Source organism: Pseudorasbora parva, chromosome 19 (genome assembly GCF_024679245.1).
Source record: "Pseudorasbora parva isolate DD20220531a chromosome 19, ASM2467924v1, whole genome shotgun sequence".
Taxonomy (NCBI): Eukaryota; Metazoa; Chordata; class Actinopteri; order Cypriniformes; family Gobionidae; genus Pseudorasbora; species Pseudorasbora parva.
The window spans coordinates 43056104-43077219 of NC_090190.1; the positions used below are offsets into that span (position 1 = coordinate 43056104).

The 21116-nt window shown below is 38.4% G+C and overlaps 1 protein-coding gene across 6 annotated transcripts in view; it reads right to left on the reverse strand.

The window, feature by feature from the left end:
• The window catches only part of akap9 (A kinase (PRKA) anchor protein 9), a 151018-nt gene that overhangs the window by 38813 nt on the left and 91089 nt on the right, over positions 1–21116 (reverse strand). For 5 of the 6 annotated variants that reach the window (XM_067426426.1, XM_067426428.1, XM_067426427.1 and 2 more), the window contains 6 exons: positions 20426–20464; positions 13252–13484; positions 9904–10023; positions 6932–7090; positions 3127–3228; positions 2090–2242 (listed from right to left, as the gene is read on the reverse strand). In XM_067426426.1, the coding sequence (XP_067282527.1) occupies positions 2090–2242; positions 3127–3228; positions 6932–7090; positions 9904–10023; positions 13252–13484; positions 20426–20464 (806 nt within the window). The remainder of the gene's footprint in view (positions 1–2089; positions 2243–3126; positions 3229–6931; positions 7091–9903; positions 10024–13251; positions 13485–20425; positions 20465–21116) is intronic. The other variant, XM_067426425.1, reaches the window with a different exon arrangement.

Here is a 21116-nt window from a genome sequence, read left to right on the forward strand (position 1 = left end):
ACCTCATTATTCAGACCGTTTGAAATGGCGTCTCTAAGGCTAAAGCAGCCGTATATGATGGACCTGGGCTGGTCTGATGGCTTAGAGCTGGCTCCGGCAGGGACGAGTGAACACTCACACACACACACAATGAGCAACGAGACACGCGTGGGCAGAATCAAACTCTGGAAATTAACGCGAAGTGTGAGTGTGAAAACAGCCTCTTCTGTAAGAGTTTTATATTATCACGATTATTATCAATATTATCAGGATTATTATCTATATTATCACGGTTATTATCAACATTATCATGGTTATTATCAATATTATCACGGTTATTATCAACATTATCACGATTATTATCAATATTATCATGGTTATTATCAATATTATCCCCGTTATTATCAACATTATCACGATTATTATTAATATTATCATGGTTATTATCAACATTATCACGATTATTATCAATATTATCATGGTTATTATCAATATTATCCCCGTTATTATCAACATTATCACGATTATTATTAATATTATCACGGTTATTATCACGATTATTATCAATATTATCATGGTTATTATCACGATTATTATCAATATTATCACGGTTATTATCAACATTATCACGATTATTATCAATATTATCATGGTTATTATCAATATTATCCCCGTTATTATCAACATTATCACGATTATTATCAATATTATCATGGTTATTATCACGATTATTATCAATATTATCACGGTTATTATCAACATTATCACGATTATTATCAATATTATCATGGTTATTATCAATATTATCCCCGTTATTATCAACATTATCACGATTATTATTAATATTATCATGGTTATTATCAATATTATCCCCGTTATTATCAACATTATCACGATTATTATTAATATTATCATGGTTATTATCAACATTATCATGGTTATTATCAATATTATCACGGTTATTATCACGGTTATTATCAACATTATCACGATTATTATTAATATTATCATGGTTATTATCAATATTATCACGGTTATTATCACGGTTATTATCAACATTATCACGATTATTATCAATATTATCCCCGTTATTATCAACATTATCACGATTATTATTAATATTATCATGGTTATTATCAATATTATCACGATTATTATCAACATTATCACGATTATTATCAATATTATCCCCGTTATTATCAACATTATCACGATTATTATTAATATTATCATGGTTATTATCAACATTATCACGATTATTATCAATATTACCACGATTATTATCAATATTATCACGATTATTATCATTATTATCCCCGTTATTATCAATATTATCAGGATTATTATCAATATTATCACGGTTATTATCACGATTATTATCAATATTATCACGATTATTATCAATATTATCACGATTATTATCAATATTATCACGATTATTATCAATATTATCACAGCTATTATCAATATTATCACGATTATCAATATTATCACAGCAATTATAAATATTATCACGATTATTATCACAGTTATTATCAACATTATCATGGTTATTATCAGGATTATTATCAATATTATCAGGATTATTATCAATATTATCAGGATTATTATCAATATTATCACAGCTATTATCATAAAATCATAATTTATAAAACAAAGTACAAAGTTTTATAAATAAACTTTGTACTTTGTAACTTTAAACTCTGTGTACTCGGCTAAATAATAATTATTTCCAAGAACAACAAGAAGATTTTCAAGGACAAGTGGGAGCCCTGCTGCATAATGCTGCGTTCACGCCGCACGCGAATCACGCTAATAAATCGCGCTATTCGCACGAAGTTGGACACGTGAACATTTTGAATCCATTCGCGCGTGAAATTCGCATCATTTGCGTGACATTCACTACACAACAGACGCGAATTCGCATCATGGGAGGGGCTTCTGCCAGGCAGCGACAGAGGCCCTGAGATTTGCACGTGTCAGTCGGGTGAATCGCACCGCAGAATGCCTATACGCGTCTGCATTGACTTAACATGTAAATCACTGTGTGAAACGCGTCATTCGCGTGCGGTGTGAACGCAGCATAAGAGTGTGTGTGTGTGTGTCTGACCTGTGTGAGGCGGGCCTGAGCCTGCAGGTCCTGCTGATGGCTGCTGATCTCCTTCCTCTGGATCTCCAGCTGCATGTGGAGCTGATTGACCTCCTCGCTCTTATTCTCCAGCTCCTCACGGAACTGCTCCAGCTGCTCCTCTAGGTTCACTATCTACACACACACACACACAGACATAATTATTACAATTATTATTAATAATATCACAATTATCAATATTATCACGGTTATTATTAATATTATCATGTTATTATTAATACTATCACCGTTATTATCAAAATTATCACGTTATTATCAATTATTATCACGGTTATTATCAATATTATCACGATAATGTGACACACACAGACACAGAGATGATTTCCACTGCTAAACTCACAGCACAATTACTATTTACATTAAAACAGGCAATCCTTAATTGCAGTTCCTGCTAAACGTGAACCAGAAAGCCATAAATCTGTGTCTCAATCATAGACTGTAAAAAAATATGGACGTAGTGTCTGTAACGTCACCCATAGGATTCCGATAAGCCGTTCTGAAGCTTAAAGTAGAGTCGAGCTGGGCGTTGCCATCTTGTGAGCGAGTCATCGCGTGTCTCTCCCGCATAACAGAAAAAGGCGGGATGTGCGCGGAGCTGAGGTGACGCAATGACTATAGACGGCAGATAAATGGCTATCCACTTGTAACCACGCCCTTAATTATGCAGAACTTTAAGGCTTTATATAACGTAAAGGAATGAGTTATAAAAAAAATCACACCCCTCACAGTTGTCATGAAGATCAACATTAGCCGTATAGACCAAAACACAATTTGTACCAGACTGTAAACATGTTTTTTTCTGCTATAAAGTTGAGAATTTTAACATGGGGCTCAATGAGATTCTGCTCCTTCTGGAGCCTGTCCCTAGTGGCCAGTTGAGGAATTGCAGTTTACATCACTTCCGTATTGGCTTCAAGAGAGATCGCGGGAGGAGCCGCTTGGTCTCGATACACACGAGTTTGTGTTCTGTCACTGAGAGGTCAGGTGACAGGAAGTACCTCTTTCTCCTTCCTGTCCAGAGCCTCTCGCTCGGTCTGGAGCTGGGCTTCCAGTGTGACGTCCCCTCGGCCCGCCATGGACACATGCTGAACCTCCTCCACCTGCACCACACACACACACACACACGGGTCAGAGACGGGCGCAGCGGTCAGCGGTTATGAATAAAAAAATCAAAATAAGTAGTAATAATAATGAAATAATAAATCAATAATCAAATTTTTTTAAATGACAAAATAATAACAACAAATAGTAGTAAAATAAAACACTGCAAAAAATCATAAAAATAGCAATATTCAAGAATAAAATGACTAACAATTATTATTTTTTAATAATAATAAAGTTAATTAAAAGAAAAACAAATATTTAAATATTTAAAAATAGTGCTGCATAACAAAATAGCCATTTTTTATTTGTCTGTATAAATAAATTATTATTTATAAAGTCATATAAAAATAAATAATAATAATAACAATAAGTAGTAAAATAATAAATAAAAAAAACATTCAAAAATACATCTACATAACAAATTAATTAGTGCTGGGCAACGATTAAAATGTTTAATCGTGATTAATCACAGTATGCGCAAAATTCAATAATGAATACGAAAGTGCTGCTAAATGAACTAAAGTGCAATAATTTATGGTTTGCAAACACTTTAAACTAATAAGGTGCTTTTTACAGCAGTTTAAAGTTAGTAACAGTTACAATATTTCTTGTAAATATCAACTTAAACATTAATTTAATCAAGATAAGTTAAACTGGTGGTCTACATATATTGATTGTGTAGTAATATTCTCATCAGTGTTCTGTCAGCTTTAACATCGGCCGACTGAAATCTGCATATTTTTGATATTCACCCCAGGGCATTATTTAATTTTATAAAGGCCATTTTTAAAATCTTATTAAATGTATGCATCTTCTTTCATGTTAAATTCTTACATTTGATTAATAAATTCAGTTATAATAGTACAGACACTATAGGCTGTTACTAGACATGTGCCGATTTTCGATAATGCGATTTATCACGATAATGAATATGCACAATATTGTTATCGTGGGCACTTTAAAATATCGTAAATAATAATTTATTAACAAATTATAATTTTTTTATAATGCACTCAAGAATACTTTGCCCATCAACCGTATAAATGCTCAACACCGCTGTATTCTGCGTCAAAGGGACACGCGCTCAGATATAAACAAGCCCAACGTGCGTTTGCACATGACTGAACCGGTGAAGGAGACGCGCTGCTGAAGAGCCGCTCAGTGACAGCAGAGGGCGCTGATGAACTGCAGAATGCAGCGCTTACCCCGGAAACCAGCAAACAAACAAAACGCGTGTAGTTTTTAAAACAGCCATTCGTTTTTGTAATCTCAATGTTGCTCATCACAGCACCAAATACTTAATACTTAAAGACTTAACAGGCTATTTATTTTCAAACACACATTTTTATGTTTTAATCTGGACTACAACATACCCTAATAATTAGAACTGTTCTGATTATTTGTTATTGTTCAGTAAAACTTTGAGACATACGACTTCATAAGTTAACATGATAATTCATTATTACCAAACTGACAATGAAAAATACTTATGAAGAATAAATTATTCTATGTTAATTTCTTAGTTACTGTTTAATAACATTACAATCAAAATAACTTTTTTAATGGACCTAAGATAAAACTAACAATGATCAGTATTTCTTAACTAACATTACCAAAAACATTATACTTTCTGTACCAAATGTAGCTGTTGCTCAATCTGAGTTAATGCATTAAATAATGAGACCTTATTGTAATTTTTAAGCCACCTGTTGTTCTTTATAGCCTAATTCTTTTGCAATTTAATCTGTTTGAAAATTGTACTTTTACAGCTCTGAAAATATAAAGAGACCGCTTAACATTGATTTCTCAATGAGGCGTCTCTTAATTTTTTTTCCAGAGCTGTATATATTTTTGGTGCATTATTGTATTTAAACATTCAGTTATTTTTGTTACAAAAATAGTTCTTAAAGCTGTTATGCTATGGCAACACTTTTTTTTTGCAACTTATTTCAATATCGTGATAATATATTTTATATCGTGATAAAACTTCATCAATTAATCGCAACATGAGAAATTGATATCGGCACATGCCTAGCTGTTACCAATCAAATTAAATAATTTAAACTGCAAAAAATAAAGCTGCAATAAATAATGTTATAAGATTGATGATCTAAATAAAACATGCGATCATACTTTTAAACATAACCACCAATAGGGGGCAGCAAGTGATCGTCTTCATGAGCGAGTCATTGAGTCGTTCATTCAAATGATTCATTCAAAACACCGAATCATTCAGTAACAAAACACAGAATCATTCAGTAACAAAACACCGAATCATTCAGTAACAAAACACCGAATCATTCAGTAACAAAACACCGAATCATTCAGTAACAAAACACCGAATCATTCAGTAACAAAACACCGAATCATTCAGTAACAAAACACCGAATCATTCAGTAACAAAACACCGAATCATTCAGTAACAAAACACTGAATCATTCAGTAACAAAACACTGAATCATTCAGTAACAAAACACCGAATCATTCAGTAACAAAACACCGAATCATTCAGTAACAAAACACCGAATCATTCAGTAACAAAACACCGAATCATTCAGTAACAAAACACTGAATCATTCAGTAACAAAACACCGAATCATTCAGTAACAAAACACCGAATCATTCAGTAACAAAACACCGAATCATTCAGTAACAAAACACTGAATCATTCAGTAACAAAACACCGAATCATTCAGTAACAAAACACCGAATCATTCAGTAACAAAACACCGAATCATTCAGTAACAAAACACCGAATCATTCAGTAACAAAACACCGAATCATTCAGTAACAAAACACCGAATCATTCAATCAATTTTATTGATTCATATAAACAATAATAATATAAATAATAAGAATAATAAATAAGAATCAAAATTTAAATGACAAAATAATATTTATTTATTTTTAGATCTCAAGGTCACATAATTAGGTTTGTTGTCCAGATGGTGACTTTAGCGTGTTGAGTGTGTGTGGCGTTACAGCCATCAGAGCCAGAAACACACTAAACACACTACAGATATAAAACACATCTAGAGTAACAGCCAGACACAGCCTTACTGCAAATCTATTTCACAAATAAATTAGAACACACACACAGATATCGCTGACATATCAGTCAACAGCCCACACACACTCACACACACTGAATATGATCATTACAGCAGACGTGACACTAAAACACCGCAAGGACACACACACATGCTCAGCGTTCAGACACTCCCATTCGTCATGCTCTCCTCACACACACACACACACACACACACACACACACACACAGTGTCCCAGTGGAGTAAGACTGGCAGCTAACACCATTAGCCCTGAAGCATGAGCAGAAACGGAGTTCAACACTCTCTCACACACACACACACACACACACACACACACACACACACACACACACACACCCTGTGCATGAGCGTCTGCTCCAGCTCTCTCACGCGCGCGCTGAGCGTCTCAATCTCCTTGTCTCTCTCACACACACACACACACACACTAACACACACACACACACACACTAACACGCACACACACACTAACACACTGACCCTGTGCATGAGCGTCTGCTCCAGCTCTCTCACGCGCGCGCTGAGCGTCTCGATCTCCTCGTCTCTCTCACACACACACACACACACACTAACACACACACACACACACACTAACACGCACACACACGCACACACACACTAACACACTGACCCTGTGCATGAGCGTCTGCTCCAGCTCTCTCACGCGCGCGCTGAGCGTCTCGATCTCCTCGTCTCTCTCACACACATCTCGCTGAAGCTGCTCCGAGCTCAACAGCAGCTCACTGCAGCAATCCGACTTCTCCTGCAGCGCGCGGATCAACTCCTGCACCTGAGAGAGAGAGAGACATGACGTCAGATGAGTGTGTGAGTGTGTGTGCGTGTGCGTGTGTATGTGTGTGTGTGTGTGTCGCTGCCTGGCAACTGACTGCGTTTCCCTTAATGTGTCCTTATTTCGGAAGCTGTAAAACATCTCTTAACGAGAAGGACAGAACGTGTGTTTATTTACTGCCAGCTGATTGGACGCATTTTTAAACTTGCTCCTGTTAGTGGGTGGGATATATTAGGCAGCAAGTGAACATTTAGTCCTCAGAGTTGATGTGTGTGAAGCAGGAGAAATGGGCAAGCGTAAGGATTTGAGCGAGTTTGGCCAGATTGTGACAGCTAGACGACTGGGTCAGAGCATCTCCAAAACTGCAGCTCTTGTGGGCTGTTCCCGGTCTGCAGTGGTCAGTCTCTATCAAAAGTGCTCCAAGAGGACCAGTGGAGAACCGGCCACAGGGTCATGGGCGGCCAAGGCTCATTGATGACCGTGGGGAGCGAAGGCTGGCCCGTGGGGTCCGATCAAACAGACGAGCTACTGGAGCTCAAACTGCTCCAGAAGTTAATGCTGGTTCTGATAGAAAGCTGTCAGAATACACAGAGCAGCTCAGGTTGTGGCGTATGGACCAGTCAGGGTGACCTCTGACCCCTGACCCCGCCGAAAGCACCAACAGTGGCACGTGAGCATCAGAACTGGAGCACGGAGCGATGGAAGAAGGTGGCCTGGTCTGAGGAATCACGTGTTCTTTTACATCACGTGGATGGCCGGGTGCGTGTGTGTGTGTGTGTGTGTGTGGCTTACCTGGGGAACACATGGCCCCAGGATGCACTATGGGAAGAAGGCGAGCCGTAATGTCATTGGACACCCGTCAGACCTCCGTTCATCTTCAGATACAGATGAAGATATGCTCAGGTAGGCCGTGGCATTTAAACGATGCCCAATTGGCACTAAGGGGCCTAAAGTGTGCCAAGAAAACATCCCCCACACCATTACACCACCACCACCAGCCTGCACAGTGGGAACAAGGCATGATGGATCCATGTTCTCATTCTGTTTACGCCAAATTCTGCCTCTACCATCTGAATGTCTCAACAGAAATCGAGACTCATCAGACCAGGCAACATTTCTCCAGTCTTCAACTGTCCAATTTTGGTGAGCTTGTGCAAATTGTCGCCTCTTTTTCCTATTTGTAGTGGAGATGAGTGGTACCCGGTGGGGTCTTCTGCTGTTGTAGCCCATCCACCTCAAGGTTGTGTGTGTTGTGGCTTCACAAATGCTTTGCTGCATACCTCGGTTGTAATGAGAGGTTATTTCAGTCAAAGTTGCTCTTCTATCAGCTTGAATCAGTCGGCCCATTCTCCTCTGACCTCGAGCATCAACAAGGCATTTTCTCCCACAGGACTGCTGCATACTGGATGCTCTTCCCTTTTCACACCATTCTTTGTAAAACCTAGAAATGGTTGTGTGTGTAAATCCCAGTAACTGAGCAGATTGTGAAATACTCAGACCGGCCCGTCTGGCACCAACAACCATGCCACGCTCAAAACGGCTTAAATCACCTTTCTTTCCCATTCTGACATTCAGTTTGGAGTTCAGGAGATTGTCTTGACCAGGACCACACCCCTAAATGCACTGAAGAACTGCCATGTGATTGGCTGATTAGATCATTGCATTAATGAGAAATTGAACAGGTGTTCCTAATAATCCTTTTACTGAGTTTATAATATATATATGTGGCATTTAACCCATTCAAAACCCATTTGCTTCAGTAATGAAACAAAAATACTCATTTATGTGTTTTAGGACTCATTACTGCATTTTCTGACAGTATCTGCATTCCTGCAGCTCTCTAGAGCTGCTCCGTGTTTGCAGGTGTTGTGTGTGTGTGTGTGTGTTTGTATATGTTTGTGTGTGTTTGAGCCGATTGAGCAGGGTCAGTGTGTGTGAAGCAGACTCGAGCTCATTGTGTGAGGACTAGAGTGAAACTCGCTGGAGGCTTCAGGGCTAGCGCTCAGGTGTCGTGTGTGTGTGTTGTGTGTTGTGTGTGTAGTCTGTGTGTTGTGTGTGTGGTGTGTGTTGTGTGTGTGCGTGTCATGTGTGTGCGTGTGGACTAGAGTGAAACTAGCTGGAGCGCTCAGGTGTTGTGTGTGTTGTGTGTGTGGTGTGTGTTGTGTGTGTGTTGTGTGTGTGCGTGTCATGTGTGTGTGTGGACTAGAGTGAAACTAGCTGGAGCGCTCAGGTGTTGTGTGTGTGGTGTGTGTTGTGTGTGTGTTGTGTGTGTGCGTGTCATGTGTGTGTGTGGACTAGAGTGAAACTAGCTGGAGCGCTCAGGTGTTGTGTGTCTGTGTGTTTTGTGTGTTGTGTGTGTGCGTGTGTGTGTGGACTAGAGTGAAACTAGCTGGAGCGCTCAGGTGTTGTGTGTCAGTGTGTTTTGTGTGTTGTGTGTGTGCGTGTGTGTGTGGACTAGAGTGAAACTAGCTGGAGCGCTCAGGTGTTGTGTGTCTGTGTGTTTTGTGTGTGTGCGTGTGTGTGTGGACTAGAGTGAAACTAGCTGGAGCGCTCAGGTGTTGTGTGTGTGTGTGTTTTGTGTGTCTGTGTGTTTTGTGTGTCTGTGTGTTTTGTGTGTGTGCGTGTGTGTGTGGACTAGAGTGAAACTAGCTGGAGCGCTCAGGTGTTGTGTGTGTGTGTGTGTGTGTGTGTGTGTGTGTGTGTGTGTGTGTGTGTGGACTAGAGTGAGACCAGCTGTAGGCTTCAGGGCTAGTGCTCAGGTGTTGTGTGTGTGTGTTGTGTGTGTGTGTGTGTGTGTGTCTCAGGTGTCGTACCTCTCGGTCCCTGCGCTCACTTCCTGTTCCTGTTTTGGGCGGGTTCTTCAGCTGCTGCTCCAGGTTATGAATCTCCAGCTGAAAGACGTCGCGCTCGTGTTCTCTGTCCATCGCCTGCTCCTGAAACGATTCACACACTTAAAGCGTTAGCTCAGCCTGTAATGTGCATTGTGTGATTAATTCCTCCTGTGGTTGGCCAGCCGTCAGACCTCCGCTCATCTTCACACACAGATGAAGATATTAGTGTTGAAATCCGATGACCGATGAAAACTAAATAACGACTTATATAGTGATGGCCGATTTCAGAACAAAGCTTCGAACCGTTATGAGTCAGTGAATCGATTCATGATTCGGATCACCAAAGTCACGTGATTCAGCAGTTTGACACGCGATCCGAATCATGAATCGGTTGTCTTGTTTTGGGAAAAATCACTCAAAATGAAGAGAGTTTTTAATAAGATAAATAATCTGCCAATGGGCTCAGTCAAATAATCTTGTTTTCTGTTTTAATTAAGATTATTTATCTTATTTTAAGCAAAAACTCTTAATTTTAAGTTCTTTTTCCCCCAAAACAAGACAATAATTTGTAAGAATATTTAGATGTTTGGACTAGAAACAAGACAAAAATACAAAGTAAGAAAAGCATTTTGTGCAGTGTAGACATTGTTCTGTGTCTACATAGAATAAGAATAAGTCCGAAATGACAAAGCGACCGCCGCACACAATACAAAGTTAATGGATATCTGTATCCGGTTGTTAAGGTCGACGTCACCCGGCAGCGCTTCCGGGTCCAAACGCTCTAATGCCACAAGAAAAACTACAAACGGTGCTAATATACACACAAAATGTGGTGCAATACTACAAAAAAAGCTATAATAATAACCTTTTTCTCCAGACCAAAATTCCAGATGGCCAGACAGTGATTCACCTTATAAATCTGTAGCGCTGTGACCATAGAGAATGTTGTGTAGACTGAAAGTATTTAAAACTTTTTTTAAATGTTTGATGTTTAATATGAATAAATAGCGCTCATAAACGGGCGTCGATGGCATTCTCAAGTGAAACGAGTTGAGGCTTGGACCCAGAAACGGCGTTCCTTACGTCACGACTTAACAAGCGGAGAGCGTATTTAGGCCACGCCCACAGCTGGGGGGAACCGATCCAACGCTCTCCATTGACTTTGTATTGCGTGAAGCCGCCTCCTTGTCCTTTCGGACTTATTAAAAAAAACAGAACGATGTCTAAAAGCTGATATGTGACAAGGAGTAGGGTTGGGCATCGAGAACCGGTTCTAACTTGGAACCGTTTAAAAAATAATGATTCCATCGGAATTCCGAAGTTTTTCGGTATTTTCGGTTCCGATCTTCGGTTCCAAGCGCGCAAGTTTTGGTTTCCATGGCCACCTGATTTCCGGTGCTTGCGCGCCCGCTTGTCCTTTTAGTCATGGAAGCCCGGTAAGCGGCTCTGAAGTGTGGATTTATTTCACTTTTAAAAGCCTGGGTCGGCACAGTGCAACTAGTGTTGTCAAAAATATCGATACTGAAATATCTGAAAAGATACGATAGCCTGCTCAGCCTACACAATCGATCCCAGCTGCTCTCCTCTCCTCTCCTCTCTGACCGACAGCGAGTTGACACGCAGCCGCATATTCTCACTCAGCCGGTTAACCTCTGAACACGACGGACGCGCGTTCTGCTGGACTTTTCCTCATGACAGCGTGTTAGTGTTAGTGTGTGAGATCGGTCTGAATTTCGCGCGGGATTGCACATAATTCTACGAATCCCTCAGATTTCAAGCTCACATCTGAAGCGCGCACACACACACACCGTAATAAAGCCCCCTCTGACATACAAGTGCAAATATTTGCTCCTTGTTCCAGCTTATTATTGGTCAAATACACTCAAACAAATTCTCAGTGCACATTTTGAACAGTATGTAAACATAGTCTTAAACAATTCAGGAAGAAATGAAGAATGAGTAACAGGAACAGTGTTCAGGATCCATGAGTGCGGCAGTTCTTAAAGGGACAGCAGTCATTTGTTATTCAAAGTCAAACTACAAAAAGACAAACGATCACACTGCTCTTGACTGATCAACTTGTCTAACTTTAATGGTTTTATATGAAACTATTTAATTTTTTGCAAAAACATTATCCAGTGTTATTTTAAATGTATTTAGCCACTTTGGTTTTTTTTATTCAGTTTCTTACCTGAATGTTAGACCTACCTGAAAAAATAAAGCAGTCTATTTCATTTATATCTTTTATTCTATTGTATTTATTTGTGCTATTTTTTGTAATATGTATCTTTGTTTATTCAATTTACCATTCAAAATCAAGCTTACTTGTGCTGTGTGTAAACTATTGCAACACAATTACCCCGCTGTAAAAAATACATTGAGTTAACAAATATTTGTGAGATAATTTTAATAGTCATTGATCAATGTTTATATATGAGAAAAAGCTTAAAAGCTTTATCATATAAAGTGATCTCTTCAGAAGAAATGTTTGATTGCCTAGACTTTCAAAAGACAGACAAAAAATATATATATATATAAAAAAAATATCTAATTGACAGTATATGCAGCGTTTTCCCCCGTTGTATTGAAAATAGCATTGAATATCGATGTGACGTTTTGACTCCACCCCTCAAAGAATCGGAATCGAGAATCGAAAAGAACCGGAATCGAAAGTAAGAATCGGAATCGGAATCAGAATCGTTCAAATCAAAACGATGCCCAACCCTAACAAGGAGTGCAGCAAACAAGCTAAAAAATACATAACTATGTTTTTATAAGCTGTCGACCCCAAAAAAACGAGCATTTAGGGAGATAAAAGTGGACACAGGCACTAAGACGTGAAGCTTCAGCAGAAGAATGGCTCAGCTTTGGGATCCTGACACTCAGTATGTCTACATGTGCAGTAAACATGTTGTCAAATATCCAAATGTCAGTTTTATATATTATATTTCCTGTTTTTGATAACTTTCCCCTTCAGTGGGTGTAGTTCTCAGTGTAATATAACAAGTCTCGCTCGGTCTCAAGTGCCTGTATCCACTTTTATCTCCTTAAACAGTTTTTGGGGTCAACAGCTTCTAAAATCTGGGTTCTTTCGCTTGTTTTCTGTACACCTCGTCCAGTATCAGCTTTTAGGCAGTGTTCGATTTTTTTCCATAAGTCAGAAATGATAAGGAGGCGCTTCCCGCAATAGAAAGTCAATGGAGACGGTTGGTTTGTTTTCCCCCTGGTGGGCGTGGCTTCAGATTATGATGCGTGCCGCTCTGTCTCTATATCAGGGCCTGGTCATGGAAGAGAGATGATTATATATATATTCAGGATGTTGTGACTTACGTCCATGAACCTGCGGTTGTGTTCGAGCTGCTTCTCCAGGGCCTGTATCTGCTGGCGTAGATCGTCCTCCTGGGCCTGCCGTGAGTCCTGCAGATCCAGCACGCGGCTCACCTGCTCCTCCAGCTCCGCCTCCAGCTGCTTCACCCGCATCTGCAGCTCTCCGCTCTCCTTCTGGGCCTGCCGCTGCACCTCCATCTTCTCCACCATCAGCTTCTCCGTCTCCTCCAGCAGGTCTGAGGACCAGAGAGGACCAGCTTCAGGCATTCATCCAGCCTGAAGAGTTTATAAACTGCAGCTCTAGCCTTGATGAACTTTCACCGTAAACATTTCTAAACAACATAAACAGCGGCGGAATCTCATATTTACCACAAAATCAAAAGAAACAAACTAATTAAATATTACGTTTTAAAGAACATTTTAAAATCCAACTAAATTGGAGTACTAAATAAATAATTAAGGCTAACTTAAACTGAAATGAATATTAAAATATAAAATAAAAACTACTTTAAAATATTAATAAATATCCCAATGGTATAACACTGATTAATTGCCATTAAAAAAATAATATAACAAGTGTTTCAATGCAGTGTTATAACTGACAAAAACTAAAACTATTAACTATTAAAAAATCATATATAAAAAAAATGGAACTAGAAATGTTGCCTTTACAACTAAAATAATTAAGTTGAAGTACTAAAATTACTATTAAATAAATTACTAAAATTACTAATTAGTGTTAAAATTAAAAAGTAAATTAAATATTTAATTATTAAAATTTTAACTAAAATTAAAACAAAAACTGAAGAAACAAAATTAAATTTTAGAATATTAATTAATACTGTGATGGTATAAAAATAATACTAAAATAAAACATTATTTGCCATGAAAATAACAAAAATATAGTTTTTTTTAAATAAAACAAAAAAGAGGAAAATAGGTTTTTATTGTAATTATTTTTTTAAATGTAAAAATGTCTTAAATTAAATTATAAGAACATTTTACTTTAAACAAATGCAGCATAAATAATTAAGTTAATGGGAAAAAAAATATATATATAGACGGTTTCATCGAACGCACGCGCGTTGCTACGGTTACGCGCCTGGCCCGAAGTTAACTTCCGGTCTGTGTCTGTTTGTATGGCGCACTACTCAGTAGAAATACATTTTGACGTACTATTCTTGGTTAACATGATATAAATATTAAAAATCAAGCAGAGAGCACATGACACAAGTTTCCCAACATTATTCTTATATTATGAAACAAAGAAACATGTTATGCCGACGCATTGCATAATTGAAAGGCGAGTGCGCATGCATTTATATAGGCTACTGTGAACCCACCGGTAAAATTATGTTCGTTTCAATCCAGCTCAGGCATGACATAAATCTGTAGCTTACTATACTTGTTGTAGCCATTAAACAATGTTTTTTTTTTCTTCATATTTATGTTTAAATATTATAATATTATTTTTAGATTTCATCTGATTATGATAGGCTATAAGTGCAAAGATGCGAGTGGGTCAGAAATGATTTTGGTGGTTATATTTAGTTTAATATTAAGTTTTGTTTTGTAAAAAGCCTTTCTTTCGTTTTGTACAAATTGTCTCTTAATTTTAATAAAGGGTTCTTCGGTTAATTGCATGTATTTAATTAATAAGAAATAAATAAGTAGACTAGGTCGCGGAAGCCATCGCTTTCATCATGAACTGAAGCGCGTCTCAAATAAACTGAAACTCGGCAGGCTCGCCTCACAGACATGAGGAATATGTAGCCTAATATGTGTAGAAACGAAAAGATTTAAATAAGCACATGGTGCAGTGTTCAGAACTCACGGTAAACAACCAGCGTTATACAGATGATCACGGCGATGGGCATGAGCGGGATGTTAAAGTTTAAGGGATTAATCACTGGTCTAGTCTGTTAAACTTGTCAGAAGTTCTCGTTTCTAATCTGCCCTCGTGGTCTATTTTTTCTCTCATCAAAACCGAATACCATCAGTGGTTGTACATCAAGAGCAGGAACAGTTTTTGTGCATTTTGTTTCGCGATCTGACCGGAACAAACAGAAAGTCTCTGCAACGGCGTTAAGCGTTAGATTAAAGCGCTCGTCTGTGTGAAGACTGCAGGAGCCGCGTTTGCTGCATTGAACTGCATTGTTTGTATTAGTTAGGTTAATCCGTGCAGCAAGATGTTTTAAAAAAGTGGTAGGGACATGTCCCACCTGCAAATTACGCCTATGAGTTAAAAAAAAATTGGTTGATTGACGCCAATCGGACGTTCATGTATTTTTTCCGTCTATTTGAAAGTTCGGCTAATAAACATGGTCTTTTTTTTTAAGTTACATAAACTGCTTTCAGGAGTTTTTGACCGGCATATCATCAAAATGTCCGGAAAACGAAACCTCTGCCGGTCACTTTGACCGGCACCATTGTTTTCTAGCGGAAACTCTGGGATCAACGTGACGGTGAGTAATGAATGACAGGATTTTTGACCTACCCTTTAAGTGGGGCGTTTTCCCACTCTATATTTAAGACATAAATGGGAGATTATTTATAATAAACATGCTGAAACAAAAAAAAATCTATACATTAAGATAATGGTGCACAATCAAAATTAAAGATGCTAACGCATAAGAAAGATAACGCATCCTCTGGTGTTATTGTCGTCTACCGGAAGTTAAGTTTGGGCCACAAAAGCGCGCATGCGCAGTAGCGTTTGTTTATGTTGTTACCGTTGAAACCGTCTATATAAAGAAAAGAACAAAAACGGTTTTCTAAAATTCTACATAAAAATGTATATTGTGAAGTAGTTTTAATTTTGTATTTATAGCTTTTGTTTTAAAACTGAAGATACAAAATTAAAGATTCTTTAGAATATTAATAAATAAACTAAAATAATAAAACAACACTGCTTAATTTCCATAAAAAAACAAAACAATTAGAATACAAATAAAATAAAATAAAATTTATGGAAATAATATATATATATAGTTTAGAAAAGCACAAAGTTACTAAAACGTAAACTAACATTACAATGAAAAATGAACATGCAAAATTAAAGCTACTTCAAAATATGAATAAATACCATGATGGTATAAAAATAATACTTCATAACCCTGTTTAATTGCCATGAAAATAACAAAAAATAATAATATTTTGTATTTATTTAATTAAAACCAAACAGACAGGCTTAATTTCCTTGATGCGAAAAAATAGTTTAGTATTTTGTTCTTTTGATTTTGTCCTGAAATATGAAGATTAGTGAATGTTCTCTGCACTTCTCCACTACAGCACATGGACAGAGGACATTTTCCCGGTTTCCCACAACCTTTCCCATTATGATCCCTGTATGATCCCATTATGATCCCTATATGATCCCATTATGACCCCTATATGATCCCATTATGACCCAGTATGACCCAGTATGATCCCTGTATGATCCCATTATGATCCCATTATGACCCAGTATGATCCCTGTATGATCCCAGTGTGATCCCTGTATGATCCGCAACCACCGGATGAACCCACAGTGCAGGAGAGGACGGGATAAGAGTGCAAATGCAAAAAAGAAAGGAAAAGGAAACGGAAAAGTGTCCCTTATTGAACAGCCGTCAATCACAGACAGACACACGGCTTATTTCAGATAAACAGGGTATTATAATAACGAAATATAATACAAGCATACACACCACCGGTCAACAGTTTTAGATTTTTAATGTTTGTAAAGAAGTCTCTTCTGCTCATCAAGGCTGCATTTATGTTGTTAGAAATTCAAAAAAAGCTGAAATATTGTGAAATATTATTAAAATCTAAAATAACTGTTTTCTGTGTGAATATATAGTAAAGTGTGATGTATTCCTGTGATCAAAGCTGCATTTATCATCATTACTCCAGTCTTCAGTGTCACATGACCCTTCACTAATCATCACAATAATATCACAACATTACAGCTTCGTTTGTATGTCTAATAACATTAACGCAGCCTTGGTGAGCAGAAGAGACTTCTTTACAAACTGCAAAAAAAACTTCTTATTCAGTATTTTTGTCTCGTTTCCAGTCTAAATATCTAAATATTCTTAAATCAAGATGCATTTACTAGATCAGTAAAACGACATAAGATATTTTTCCCTGTTTTCTTAAAAATAAAATCTAAATGAAGAGTTTTTTCTCAAAATGATCTGCCAATGGGGTGAGAAAAATAATCTTATTTCTGATTGAAATCTTTCTTCTTGTTTCCGTCCCAAACAGAAATAAGATTATTTTTAAGTTCTTTCCCATTAAATGATTTCCTACCCAAAACGGTAGTACAAAATGGTAGTGGTAGTACAATGTTACAAAAGCTTTATATTTCAGATAAATACTGTTTTTTTTTTTACTTTCTGTTCATCAAAGATTCCTAATAAAAGTTATTTTTCCCCCAAACAAGACAATAATTTGTACTTGTCTAGTAAATGTTTCTTAATGTAAGAATTTTAGATATTTTGACTAGAAACAAGACAGAAATACTAAATAAGAAAAGCATTTTTGCAGTGAAAACATTACAAAATCTTACTGTTCTAAAACTTTTGACCGGTAGTGTGTGTATATATATATATATATATATATATATATATATATATATATATATATATATATATATATATATATATATATACACATACACATATATATACACATATACATGCATACAGTGGGGTAAAAAAGTATTTAGTCAGCCACCAATCGTGCAAGTTCTCCCACTTAAAAAGATGAGAGAGGCCTGTAGTTTTCATCATAGGTACACTTCAACTATGAGAGAAAATGAACAGTTCATCTCAATACTTCATTAAATACCCTTTGTTGGCAATGACAGAGGTCAAACGCTTTCTGTAAGTCGCCACAAGGTTTTTGCACACTGTTGCTGGTTTGGCCCATTCCTCCCTCAGATCTCCTCTAGAGCACTGATGGTTTGTGGCTGTCGGATTTTCAACTCCCTCCAAAGATTGTTTATGGGGTTGAGATGTGGAGACTGGCTAGGCCACTCCAGGACTTTGAAATGCTTCTTACGAAACCACTCCTTCATTTCCTGGGCGGTGTGTTTGGGATCATTGTCATGCTGAAAGACCCAGCTACGTTTCATCTTCAATGCCCTTGCTGACGGAAGGAGGTTTTTACTCAGAGTCTCATGATACATGGCTCCATTCATTCTTTCCTTTACACGGATCAGTCGTCCTGGTCCCCCCTATCCTTCACAGTAATAATAATAATAATAATAATAATAAATTTTATTTATAATGCACTTTATATTAAACAAAATCTCAAAGTGCTACAGAATTTTAAAAAAAAAAACTAAAAAAAAACAATCAACAACAATAAATAAATAAAACCGAAAAATAAAATAAAATAAATTAAACAAGTAGCAAGTCAATTAAAAGCTCTGCTAAAAAGGTGGGTTTTAAGACCACGCTTAAAAGTATCTATAGTCTGTGGAGTCCGCAGGTGGTCAGGGAGAGCGTTCCACAGACTGGGGGCTGCAGAGCAGAAGGCCCGATCCCCCATAGTACGGAGATTGGCTGTGGGAGTTTTGAGGCGATACAGCGAAACAGAGCGGAGGTTACGAGTGGCTGTTTGTGTGGTGAGGAGTTCCTTGAGATAGGAGGGAGCATCACCATGGATGCACTGGTGGGTAAGGAGAGAGATCTTGTACTCGATCCTGAACGACACAGGAAGCCAGTGGAGTGATTTTAGAATAGGGGTGATATGGTCGTATTTGCGCACCCTCATGAGGATCCTAGCAGCGCTGTTCTGAATACACTGCAGCCTCTGGAAATTTTTGCTAGGGATGCCAATAAGGAGCGCATTGCAGTAGTCCAGCCTGGAGGAGATAAAGGCGTGGACAAGCTTCTCCGCATCAGCCAGTGATAGAATGGGACGAAGTTTGGCAATGTTTCTGAGGTGGAAGAAGGAGGTCTTACACAGGTGTTTGATGTGCACTTCAAAAGTAAGCTGTGATTCCATTCTGACCCCCAGATTCGTGACTGAAGTGGAAAGAGGAATGACCTGATCAGAGAAAGTAGGTATGGTGCAACTCAGCATTCTTTCTCCTCCAAACACAACAAGTTAAGTTTTTACCAAAAAGTTCTATTTTAGTTTCATCTGACCATATGACAATCTCCCAATCCTCTTCTGGATCATCCAAATGCTCTCTAGCAAACTTCAGATGGGCCCGGACATGTACTGGCTTAAGCAGGGGGACACGTCTGGCACTGCAGGATTTGAGTCCCTGCCGGCGTAGTGTTACTGATGCTAGCCTTTGTTACTTTAGTCCCAGCTCTCTGCAGGTCATTCTCTAGGTCCCCTCGTGTGGTTCTGGGATTTTTGCTCACCGTTCTTGTGATCATTTTGGGGTGAAATCTTGCGTGGAGCCCCAGATCGAGGGAGGTTATCAGAGTTCTTGTATGTTTTCCATTTTCTAATAATTGCTCCCACAGTTGATTTCTTCACACCAAGCTGCTTACCTATTGCAGGTTCAGTCTTCCCAGCCTGGTGCAGGTGTTCAGTTTTGTTTCTGGTGTCCTTTGACAGCTCTTTGGTCTTGGCCATAGTGGAGTTTGGAGTCTGACTGTCTGAGGTTGTGGACAGGTGTCTTTATACTGATAACGAGTTCAAACAGGAGACATTAATACAGGTAACGAGTGGAGGACAGAGGAGTCTCTTAAAGAAGAAGTTACAGGTCTGGGAGAGCCAGAAATCTCGCTTTTTTTGTAGGTGACTAAATACTTATTTTACACCATAATGTGAAAATAAATTCTTTAAAAATCAGACAATGTGATTTTCTGGATATTTTTCCTCATTCTGTCGCTCATAGTTGAAGTGTACCTATGATGAAAATTACAGGCCTCTCTTGTCTTTTTAAGTCAGTGAACTTGCACAATTGGTGGCTGACTAAATACTTTTTAGCCCCACTGTATATATTTATATATGCAGCTCACGTGGAGACGGCTGTTCAATCCGGAGATCAGTCACACCTGTTAGCCCCTAGCTAACTCATGCTAACTCAAAGCATGAGATGTCGAGTGAGCTACAGCCGTTAGTCGATCAGTGTGAGCCAAAAGCAAGCAAAGCTCTGGTTAACAATCGGTGAGACACGGCGTGCCGGCCATGCACCACGTGAACACACACACACACTCACACACACCTGCTTCAGGTGCTGCGTCAAGAGCAGCCTCAACTAGTCCTGAGGAAAGAGAGTGAAAACAAACACGTTCATCATGCAAATACAGGAGGAGAGAAGAAGAAGCATCTTCGGCTCTCCGGTGGAGGACTCGGCTCTTCCTGCATCTGTGAACTCACGACTCGCGCCACATTAATGATATTCTGGAGTAAAACTAAAGCTATTCAAAGTTCACAGTGTCACTCTCACATGTATTTACTATCTTAATTCAGGGCTTGATCAAGCGGCTCCTCCCCCAGTTTCTGTTAAAGGGATAGTTCAGCAATAAATGAGCCTGTGATGTTTATCTGCAGGGCGTTCTAGATGTCGGTGTGTCTGTTTCTTCAGCAGAACACAAATGAAGATTTATAACTCAGCCGTTGCTCGTATAATGCGTGTCAATGGGGTGTATTTCTATGAGAGTAAAACACACACACACACGAATCCATAATAAACCCTGAGGCTCGTGCAGACACACTGATGTCTGAAGACACGAAACGATCGCTTTCTGCCAGAAACACAACAGTATGTGTGTTATTTTACCTCATATCACGCGAATCTCATCTAGTGCTCCCAGCGCCATTACTTCCGGCGAGTGAGATCAAAACACCGGCGCGATCATAGATATATTTACATAGATGCCTCATTTTACCGATCCGCACAGGCACTAATGAGG